Below are 11,560 nucleotides of genomic sequence, written 5' to 3' on the forward strand. Positions count from 1 at the left end.
CAGGCCTCAGAGTCAGCATCAGGGGTGGGATTCCTGCACCTGCTGGAAGCAGGTACCCAGACTTGCTCCCAGAAAGCAAGGTCTTCCGTTCTGAGCTGGGGGTGGTGGACCCCAGAGGCCCAGGATCACACTTGCGAAGCTCTGCTCTGGGCTCACCCATGTCTCTTGGGCATTTCAGGTGCCACTCAGGTACAAGTCTACTCCTAATGCTCTTGTGGGCAGCATGTCGCTGCCACTCTTAAGTCTGTGATGGCAAAACATGTGGCTGCCTTCCAGCTGTAATTCCTGGGCCATGGTTTCTTTCAAGTGAATGAGTACCGTGGTTGGAAATATGTCTTTCAAAGCTTCTGATCTAAGTTTGACTCAGAACACTGTCCCATAGGCAGAGAGGTGCGCGCTGCTCCCGTGGGCTTCCTCCAGGTGTAACCTGTGGCCCTCTGTCTCGCAGGTTCTACCATCAGCCGGTGCTCGCGTGGTCCTCGCAGCCCCTGACCGGCCGCAGCCACGCCTACTGGAGGAGAAGAGAGCAGGAGGCCCGGGAGGACCCAGGGGGCCGAGGCCCCGTCCCCAGCCTGCCCGCGCATCCGAGGGAGGGTCCCTGGGAAGTTGGAGGAAGGTCTGAGCACGTGATGAAGAAGGCTGTTTGGGAAGACGAATTGGGAATGGCGGGTCCCGCCAGATGGCAGGACGTCAGCGTTAGAAGCTGGAACCAGCCCCCGAGACTAGGCAGGCAGATGTCAGACGGTGTTGGCGAGAAGTTGTTTCAGGACCTGTACCCGTTCATGCTTGGGGAGCACGGGCTGACCTCCCAGAGCAAAGGGAAGTCCCAATCACTGCCTCGAGTCCTTTCCCCTGAGAGCCTGAGTTGCATGGAGGTCCCCATCCCTTTGAGTGATGGCCATTTACCAGGTGTCCCTAAAGTGCCACTTCAGCCTCCAAATTGTGCTTCCAATTTGGAATCCACCAGGAACCCCAAGAAGGCTGGCACCTCGGCCCCCTTGCCCCAGCCCAGGTTTGGGAGACCCCTCAAGCCCCCGTCTTATGGCTCCCAGCCACACTCCAAGGCCGGAGCAGAAAATGGCAGCTACACAGACAGCCGGCAGCTGGACCCGGGTGCTGCCCACTCAGCCAGGACGAACAGTGCCAGGCAGGACCTCTACGGGCCTGACCCCGGCCTGGAGCCCCCAGTGTACGTGCCCCCACCCTCGTACAAGTCACCACCGCAGCCCGCCGCACACCCCTGCCCCGAGGAGGCGGTGTCCAGGCATGAGGGCAGAGGCCGCCGTGTACCGCAGCATCCAATGGAGAGGCCTGCTGCTGGCGGTCAGCCTCTTTCTGGCTCCCGGGGAGCTGGGAGTGAGTGGGGGGCCAGCCCATGCTCTCCTGTTGGTGTCCCCCCACAGCCCCACCACACCACGGCTTACGACGGCTCCATCCTGATAATTCCCTTCGACGACCCACGGATACGACACATTAAACTACCCCGACCCCATGGATTCTGGGAAGATGTGAAGCTGGATGGTGCGGTCCCTGCCCCTGACCCAAGAAGCCTGCAGCAGGAGGGGGCCGTGTGGGGCCCATCAGGGAAGGAGAGGGGTCCTGCCCCTGCTGATCCCAGCCCCTCGTGGCTGTGGGGCCAGCCCCCCAGGAATGGAGAAGACGGCAGCTCTCCTGACCAAAGAGACCCCTGCATTGTCACACAGAGAAAGCAGCCTGATGTGAGCGGCAGCCCACAGGAATATCCAGAAAGCCTGGTGTCCTCCCCGAGCCCCCAGGGCGAGAGTTCATGCGAGATGCAGACCCAGCTCAGAAAGTTCGAGGCAGGGCTGCAGCCCAAGAGAAGCTCAAAGAAAAAAACGAGCGAGACGATCTTTTGTTTGGTTTCCATCCCGGTGAAATCGGAGTCCCAGCTGCCAGGTACGGACACGAACAACAATGACCTGAAGCAGAGCGCGGCGTTACAGGAGCAGAGTGTGCTCAGCTTGTCCTCCACCGACCTGGAGCTCCAGGCGCTCACGGGCAGCATGGCCACGAGGACAGAGCTGCCAAGACCAGACCCAGGGGGCCCAGGACGGGGCCGGCAAGCAGACGACCTCAGGTTTCCCAGCCCTGCAAAGCACCGCGCGCTCGCATGGCCTGGCCCATGGCCTGGGCACCACTTCCGAGACCAGCAAACACAAACCAGCTTCGCTCACGAACCTCAGAGCCTGCAGCCCCTCCCAGGGGAGAGGCCAGGGGGCTCCCCTGACCCCGTGCTGCCTCCAAGGTGTTTGGACCCCGCACCCTTCGAGGTTCAGATGCACATGGCGTTGGCATCCAGTGACCCGAACCAGAGGCCCGGGGCTCATTCCCCGAAAAGTCAAGGGTCCCTCAGCCCATCCAGCAACAGCGCCTTCTCCGGGTCTTCCTGGCCCCGGAACCAGGGTCCCGTGCCAAGGGCCAGCCTGGGTCAGCAGGGCTCTGATGGCCCTGGCCGCCGAGCCAGCCCCGTGTCCAGGGGCGAGGTGATCAAGGGGGAGACCACAGGCCCCTGCAATAGTAGACAGCTGTTCGGGCAGTTCCTCCTGAAGCCAGTAAGCCGCCGCCCCTGGGACTTGATCAGCCAGTTAGAGAGTTTCAACAAGGAGCTTCAGGAGGAGGAAGGAAGTAGTGGCAGCAGCAGTGATGGTAGTGGCAGTGAGGACAGTGACACAGAGCTGCCCTGGGGGAGCTGTGCCCGCCCGGCACCCCAGCTGCCAGGCCTCCTGAAGGACATAGTGCCCGAGGACCCCAGGACCAGGCCGGGCAGAGTCAAGAGCAAGTCCGAGAGCTGGAGCGAGGAGGGGAGGCCTCGGTCCCCCAGGCCCTGGCAGGCAGAAGGCAGAGGTTCCGTGTGGTTGTCGCCCCCCGGGAGCTGGATTGCTGAAGACGGGGACCGAGAGGTTGAGGACAGGGTGGCCCAGCTGGCAGTCAGCCCAAGGCCTGTGAAACGAGCAATATCTTCTGGGTTGAATGATGCAAAACCCGAGCCCCCACCCGATCCAGCAGAACAGAGGGAGCCCCTGCCCAGCCAGGAGCTCCCGGGCAGTCACGGAGCTGTGGAGCTGAGTGCAGCCGGCCCTCCGAGGGCGGGCGGTGGGGAGCAGGGGAGCACAAGGGCGCCCCTCTCTCTTGCCGGCAAATCCCGAGGCCTGTCTGCACCAGACTTGAGGTCTGTGGGGCTGACGCTGGTGCAGGAGCACAGTACCAGCCAGCTAGCGGGGTCTCCGGGTGATGCCAATGCAATAGAAATACCCCCAAATGAGTCCCTCGAAGCCAGGGCCGCCAGGATCCTCGGCATCGAGGTGGCTGTGGAATCCCTGCTGCCAGGCGCCCAGAGGGCAGGGCAGAGACGGCACCCCGAGCCGGATGGAAGTGCCCTCAGACCCGAGTCCCCCAGACAGGAGGCAGCGGCCAGCTTGGCCCAGCCCAATGAGTCCACCGCACCCGCCGATGCCTTCTATGGCAGGAGGAAGTGCGGCTGGACCAAGAGCCCTCTGTTCGTAGGTGAGAGGGACAGCACCCGGCAGGTTCCCCGGGCCTCTGAGCCCGCGGATGTGGACGGGGCCGTCCCCACCAAGGCCCCCGAAACTCCGCCCAGCCCCCTGGAGTCCCAGCCTTTCCTTCCCAAGGACGTGGAGACAAAGCCACCCTTCAGGTCCACCTTGTTCCACTTTATAGAAAGGACCCCAAACTTGGCATTCTCAGAAAAGAAGCTCCGAAACACTTCCAGAGTGATCGAAAGTTTACAGGAGAAGCTGGTCTCCCCGCCCAGGAAGGCGGACCCAGACCGCCTGACGAGGATGAAGGAGGTGAGCTCTGTGTCTCGGATGAGGCTCCTGACTTCCCGGGCCGCGGACTCCGCGGAGGAGCCCAAGGCCGAGAGGGGCCCCGGGGCGTGGCTGGGAGGCCTGGTGGCTCCCAGTGCCGGGCACAAGCTCTCCGACCCTCAAGGTGCTCTGTCGCTGGAAGCAGATGGGCATCCAGCAGCACGAAGGGAGAACGGCGGCCGGGACTTCTGGTGCCCAGGTGAGGAGTCAGGCAGAGGGGCGGGCGTTCAGGTTGCATTTGACGTCCTGAGAACATCTAAATGCCTAGTGGGTAGATGATGAAACCTGAAGATTCAGAAAAGATGAGATCGACTCTGTGAATTATGGTGCTCAAAGAGTCTTTATTCTACCCAAGAATTATCCGGAAGCTTCTCTTAATAGTAAGACCTGGCATTTTAAATGATCCAGTCTTCATAGATATTGTCTATGTAAGTGACTAAATAAAATTACCTATATAAACACCCATGGGACCCCTAACTCTGAAGAGGTACATCAGTAAGCTATGCCAGCCAGGGTGTAGGCACCTTGATCGGTCTCCTAGGAGACTAGGGCGTTTGTATTCTGTTCTCTCCCCAGATAATAGACATTCCCCCCAGATAACCCTCGGACTTCCCAGGTGGCTCTAGTGGTAAAGAACCCGCCTGCAAATGCAGGAGACACGAGAGGTGTGAGTTTGATCCTGAGTCAGGAAGATCCTCTGGAGGAGGACATGATAACCCACACCAGTATTCTTGCCTGGAGAATCCCATGGACAGAGGAGCCTGGAGGTTACAGTCCATGGGGTTGCAAAGAGTCGGACACGACTGAAGCGAATGAAGCAGGAAGCGGATAACCTGCATTGCTTGGTTAGCCTAATGAGAAAAGACATACCCGAGTGATTCAATAAACTTCCTGCCCTGGGATTCTTAGCGAATCCTTTGTCCTCCATTGTTATCTCTTTTCGCCACCACACCATTCATGAAAGACTTGAGAGGTTTAGACAGAATTAGCAGTTGGCACTTTCTCAGCACCAGCCCACACGCCCCTCGAAGCCCACGGGCCCACCCTGTTTCTTCCAGCCCCTCAGCTCTGATCACTTGGCCCAGGGGAGCCGGTTCTGGCAACAGCCTCCTGCAGACCTGAAGCCCCACGTGTTCTCATCTTCCCAGGTCTCTCCAGTCTTCTTCGTTGTATAGACCACGGGGCAGGTTCTCACAGCGGGGACATTGTGCCCCCAAACACCAGTTCTCTCTCCCAGCTCTGACAAGAGCAGGCGAGAGAGCCCTGGGAATTTCTGGTCCAGGCCTGGGGGTTATCAACGATATTACCAGTTATATTCCCTATACGTGGTTCAAGGAGGGGAGGTGTCCATCTTGAACTACCGACTGGAAGGGGCCTTTTTCCGGGAGGGGCAAGGGTGCCGTGTCCTCAGTGGTCTGGCGCTGCCCCTACCCCAGCCCGTCCTGGCAGCCAAGCCCTTCTATCTGCCTAGCTGCCCTGACCGGGTTGGTCCTCCCCACCCCTGCCGCTCTGCTTTCTGTTTTGAAATCAGGTTTATAAGGAGATGGAAAAGATCACTTGTTTCAGCTGGAAGAATCCCGAAATTTTTGTTCAATTAAAAAAAAAAATCTTCACATTTTTTAAGTTTTCTCCCAAATGCAGAGGAGTCCTTAATGCTCCCACCCTCTCATAGAATCCAGGATCGACGGAAGCCGTCTGTCAGGGCCCTCCTGGGTCATCTGAGTGACCACGTCGGTCTTTGCTGTGGGAGAGAACAGCAGGGGTGTGGAGCCTCGGCCGTTCGTGGAAAGAGCTCCATGGCCCACCTGTGAGCCGTTGTGAGGCTGCAGCAGGAGACCTCCCCCGACCCCCACCAAAAATAGACCCCCTGGCTATTCGAAAGCCATTATAGGCTTTTTCTTTTAATTGAAGGATAATTACTTTACAGAATTGTGTTGTTTTCTGTCAGACTATCAACGTGAATCAGCCATAGATGTACATATGTCCCCTGTGCCGCAAGCTTTTAAAGTGAGTTTCTTATCTGTAAAGTAAATCAGGCTGAGAGTGTTAGTCCTCCTGAGAATTAGAAGAATTTTAAAGGAAGATACATCCTGTTATAAGAAAAACATCATTTTGTAGAGATTTCTATGCCTCCATCCATGGCCACGTATTTTGGGGAATGTGTTATAAAATTTCTAGTTTCATTCAGCTCTCCCTCAATTCTCAGCCTGAGCATCTGGCATGTGAATGGGGTCAGATGGGTGTCTGAAATCCCCCAGATAACGTCAGTTTCCATTTTAACCAGCCATTCAGACACCCTCACCTGTGACTTAATATTATCTATCCTGTAGCTGTAGTTTCCAACCATTAGAAATTTTTAATTACTTTTTTGCCATTCCGTTTGGTGCATTTGCTGTTTAATACACAATAAGATGACCAAAAATCTCAAGGCAGAGAGCTCCTTGTGGGGACAGCTTCCTGAAGTGGCCACATAGCAAGACCTATAAGGGCGACTGCTCATGTGTGCAGCCACTCATGTACCCCCTTCAGCCTTCCACATGCTGGTCACCAGGTCTCACTGTGCAAAGCCAGTCCTTCCAAGAGGCCTTAATCGAGGTAGGAAAGCCTTGTTGCTCATAAGCTTTTGGACTCTCCTTTTGATGTATTTTTATCAATTTAAACACAAAAGTCATCATCTCCATCCTCGCCCAACCCCTGCCTCTGTCACCTCAGGGTGTGGGACCCGCTTCACTGCCCCAGACTCACAGCCCACTTAAATTCAAATTTTGTTCTGGAATTTTCAAACAATATCGTACCTCATATATCTGTAAATCGCCCCCCACACACACACATCCTTCTAGAACTTTATTATCTGTGTTATGTACCCATCATATCATAAAGACTTGCCTTCAGCTTAAAGACAGTCATTTCAGCTAACATTGTTTTAGTGGTTTTCGGTCGGGGGAGCTCTGGCTAAGAAATCAGCAGCTCAAAACTAATTCAGGTCACAGCATTCCCATCTCCGCTGGATGGATTATGTCAGAAGCCTAATCCGGCGCATCAGTGTCTGAGCCTGCTGGTCTGGTCCCGTCCACCTCCGCTGGCCGCTCTCCTGGTACACATTCAGGAGGAGAGTGGGGACAGCTTGTCCTCTTCGGGCCTGGGGTGGGGATAACCAGGGCAAGCTTGAGGGGAGCCTCATGATGCCATTAGAAGGCTGGGCGTCAGCACATCCTCACAGGTGGTAGCCTTCGAGGGTGTTCATATGCAAAATACCCACCAGGGTGGGCCTTAGTGATCTGTCTTCCCCCGACACAGTGCCCACAGGAACCAGGAGGGGCATGACTTCCCTGTACTCTGGCACCTCTGCCGGCCAGTGTGGTGGCCCCTGGTCACATGTGGCTCCTGAGCACTTGAAACATGGCTCGTCCCAATTGAGATGGCCTGTAAATGTGTGATACGCATGCCAGAGTTCAAAGACATCACCAAAAAAAAAAAAAAATCTAAGATGTCCCAATAATTTTTTTTGGTTACCTGTTGAAATGATAACATTTTGGATATATTTGGTGACATGATATGCACCATTGAAACTATTTTCACCTGCTTCCTTTTGTTTGCCCTAACATGGCTACTAAAAACTTTACCATGCTGCGGCTCACATTGTATTTTTATTGAACCCGACCCTCCATGGTCTAAAGAAGGAGTCCTTGGTCATACTGATTTCTCTCTGTGGTTCTGTCACTGGGTCCTCAGCTTCAGCAGTTGGGGTCGGGCTGCAGGCATGTCCTATAGGGCAGTCTCCACATACCTGCCCTCAGGTGGGCTGCTGAGGGCCGGGCTCTATGTCCCTGGAGGCTCAGCCCCTTGAGGCCTCTCCTTGCCGCCAGCGCGCCCTTTCATCCGTTCATGACCACCCACCTCCATCTCATCTTCGCTCATGGGGGTCCCCCAGAATCGGCACTGAATGAGGCCAGCTGAGCTCAGAGAGGGGCTCAGCTACTAAGACCCATGTTGTCACGGTGGGTGTTAAGTGTAGACCCGCAGAAGGCAGCTTGTTCATGGGATCTCTGCCTGCTTTCAACAAGACGGGCACTTGGTGCTGTTTGAGGAGCAGCAGACCCCTTCCAAAAAGTGGAGCCTGTCCCAAGTGCGACAAACGCTGTCTTAGTTGTCGCAGTTGTGGTGTCTCATCATAAGTACATCCCAAGGAGTCAAGAAGGTGTGTGGTGTGTTAGTCGTTCAGTCGTGTCTTTGCGACCCCATGGACTATAACCCGCCAGGCTCCTCTGTCCAGGGGATTCTCCAGGCCAGAATACTGGAGTGGGTTGTCATGCCCTCCTCCAGGGGATTGTCCCAACCCAGGAATCTAAGCTAGGTCTCCTGCATTGCAGGCAGATTCTTTACCATCTGAGCCACCAAGGAAGCTCAAGAATATTGGAGTGGGTAACCTATCCCTTCTCCAGGGGATCTTCCTGACCCAGGAATCGAACCGGGTTCTCCTGCATTGCAGGTGGATTCTTTACCAGCTGAGCTACCAGGGAAGCCCAAAGTCCCTCAGTCGTGTCTGACTCTTTGTGAGCCCATGGATGGTAACCCTCCAGGCTCCTCTGTCCAGGGGGTACTCCAGGCAAGAATACTGGAGTGGGTTGCCATTTCCTCCTCCATTGTCAAGATGTGCAGAGGACACAGCAAGATATCTTGCTGCCAGAGAAGTGGGACTCTGCATGGCCTTCAGAATGCACTGTCGTCCAGATGGGTTGAGGAAGAGATGGCTCTGTGATAGTTTTAATACCTGTTAAATTGTACCGTCCTTCCAGACTTCTTACGTATTTGCTCTTAAGAACTTAGGAGCCCTTTGAACTGCCATGGGAGGAGATTCTGACCATAGGAGGTACACGTGTGAGCCTCAGATTTGCCTGGACCCCAGAGATCTGTAATGCCCGAGGGCCCAGCCACAGCCCAAGTGATGATCTAGTACCGCTGTTCTATTGTATGGTGTCCCTTTTTGGAAACCGGGGCCACTTGGGCCCCGTGTGTGTAGCTGTAGAGTGGATCAGCATGGCAACTCAGACTCACACACACTGCTGTGTGTGGAAGGCTGGCGGGTGAGCCTGCAGCCTGGGGCCTGCATGCTGGCTGTGGGGTCAGAGATAGGAGGCCTGCCATCACCAGGCCCAGTTCTCAGGGTTTCAGCCCCACCCTGGGACATCACTGGTCCCATGGCAAGCTTTCCTTAGAGTTGCCGTTAACGTACATGCACACAATATCCTGCTTAGCGTCAGCTGAGAGCGTCACTACTGCTTTACAAGAGTTGCAGTTAAAGTGAATTATGTTCCCTGTGAACAACAGGAAGGGACGGTCAAAATACTAAGCTGCCCCCATTTCCCATCTGTGATTAGGCATGGGTCATACCCGTTCCTTCAAAACAGCCTTTAGATGGTAGCCGTTTACTCCTAGATAAAAAATACGGTCGGTGGGCCTTGATCCCTACACATTTATTTCTGGCCTGAGGATTAAATAGAAAGCAGACCAGTGGAATATACTACTCATTTTCTTTTGTTTCCTTTTTTTTGCAGATTCCTATGACCCAAGCAGGGTGGAGAGGGTGTGATGGCATGCCACTGGAGTGTGGGGCCGCGTCTTTTGCTGACGGGTGACCCCCCAAGCTGGCCTCAGCCCCGCCACCTGGGAGGAACCTCACTGGGCCATCCTTCCCCGTGGCCAGGACACACGTCGACTCCACAGAGTCACTCTGTGGAAATAAAGCAGTAGTCTGTTGAAAGCATCTGTTTTTATAGCACGAAGGGTTAATACCTATGTTTAGAAAAGAGTCACAAGGACCCTCCTTAATGATGGATTTAGCCCAGCTGATGGAGCATTTGGTGTTAATCTGGCTATATGTGAAAACTCAAATGTAGGTGGTTTAATGAGTGATTTTGAAAGGACCAAGAATGTCATAAATCCCCCTTCGCATCCCTGTGGCCTGCTGTCCACGCTCACTTTCGGGAGTTTGGGGAACATAGGCCATTGCTAGTGTTTTAGCACTTTGAGTTTCCGGGAAATGTGAACACGTATGTATGATCCATTTCTCATCAATTTGGCCTTCTGCTGCTGAAGTCACTTTACCTATTAAGTAACTTGCCATCAGCAGATGAAAGCGGTAGCTTGCAAGTTTCCAAAAGATGAAACCTTGTACCATGATGGATAAGAGTATTATTTATCGGCAATGAGACGCTCTGATCTTTTGCAAACATGCCATCGTCTGCTTTGCACTCAGTATTATCTATTTTTATTTCCTGTATGGATGTCTAGAAATTCTTTATATGAGAAATAATTGCTGGTAAAATAGACCATTTTAACAAAGTAACTATATTTCTTTTTACCAAAAAATGCTATTTTTCTATGATGTAAACAATTGTTAGGTGGCAGATTTTTAAGGAAGTTTATTGTATTTAAGAGTCTGTATCCCTTTGTGTGAGAGGAACCCAGAGAGGGTTCACATTTGCTTTAAAGCATAAACCCCTCACCCATTCACAGCTCTTGCTACTCTTAGTTTATCTTAGAAAGAGATGTCAATAGAGACATTTTTCAGGGTTAATAAAATTAACTTTTCACAAAGTTTTTTTTTTTTTTTTTAACAAATGCAGCTATAAGGTTATATTTGAAAATAACCCTCTTAAAACCAGCCAACATCCTTACAACAAATTTTTGCTGCCATATTCACTAGAATTACCAAAAAAACCCCATAGTTTCATCTTTGTTCGTCTGCAGGGATGTGCCCTGAGACCAGATCCCCCCTCCCCTCACCCCCACCGTCCCTTTAAAGAAATGTGTATTTTTATCTAGAATGATCTTTAATTAGCGTCTGCATATTTTCCAAAAGTGCTAGAGACATTATATGTACGCCATTACAGAAGTATTATGAGGCCTATGTATTCTGCCGTTTACTATTGCATTAATCTGCACAAAGTTTATGCATTTTTTAAATGCGTTTGTCACTTCTTTCTAAGTCAGGCTTTCTCGTGAACTAACATTTCCTCAATGGTTTCTGTCTCCTCCCTCCCTCCCTCCTTTTCGTCTTTTTTCCTTCTCTCTCTCTTTCAGAAATCACCTTATCAATTTCTAAGCATTTTGAATTCCTAAAATGTGAACTGTTGAGTGGTCTGCCATTTGGCCCTAAAACAACTCTGGGCTCTCATGGCCTGTTTTTATCTGTACCATATGATTTTATTTCATCAGAACTTCATGTATTTGGACAGTAATAAACAATACAGAATCTAAGCAGTTCTGAGAAGTCTTTTCAAATCCACTTTGCAGCTTTGCTTCTTCCCTGTCTCTCATGGTCACTCCTTTCCAGATTTTAGTTCGTGTGATATTAGAAGCTTTGCTTCTCATAACCCGTGGGGATGACGGGCCAGGCCTCTGCCGGGAAAATCACTGGAGTCATCTGGTACCACTGGGAGCAGCCACCTGGGGGTCCTCGTGACGGGGTGTACATCCCTCTTAGGTGCAGATGAGAGAGGGTGTATGTATACACATACACGTATATACATGTGTCATTGTGTGTACATAAACATGCATATAGACGCATGCATGTGTCATGTATGTACACACACACAGACACATACATACTTGTGTGTGTCATGTGTGTGCATACATATTACCAGTTCTGACTTTCCCCTTACAGTCTTTGATTCCATCTAAAACATCTTTTAATCAAAAGAGGTCAATCA

The 11,560-nt window shown here is 52.7% G+C and overlaps 1 protein-coding gene across 6 annotated transcripts in view; it reads left to right on the forward strand.

Annotated features, from left to right (window-relative positions):
* The window catches only part of JCAD (junctional cadherin 5 associated), a 78,397-nt gene extending 67,289 nt beyond the window's left edge, over positions 1-11,108 (forward strand). For 3 of the 6 annotated variants that reach the window (XM_027559745.1, XM_027559743.1, XM_027559744.1), the window contains one exon: positions 449-4,761. In XM_027559745.1, the coding sequence (XP_027415546.1) occupies positions 449-4,127 (3,679 nt within the window). In that variant the 3' untranslated portion in view covers positions 4,128-4,761. Of the gene's footprint in view, positions 1-448; positions 4,762-9,403 lie in introns of those variants that run through there. The other 3 variants (XM_027559747.1, XM_027559748.1, XM_027559746.1) reach the window with 2 other exon arrangements.
* Positions 11,109-11,560: the final 452 nt, after the last annotated feature.

The sequence above is a fragment of the Bos indicus x Bos taurus genome, chromosome 13, assembly GCF_003369695.1.
Source record: "Bos indicus x Bos taurus breed Angus x Brahman F1 hybrid chromosome 13, Bos_hybrid_MaternalHap_v2.0, whole genome shotgun sequence".
In the NCBI taxonomy this organism is placed as follows: Eukaryota; Metazoa; Chordata; class Mammalia; order Artiodactyla; family Bovidae; genus Bos; species Bos indicus x Bos taurus.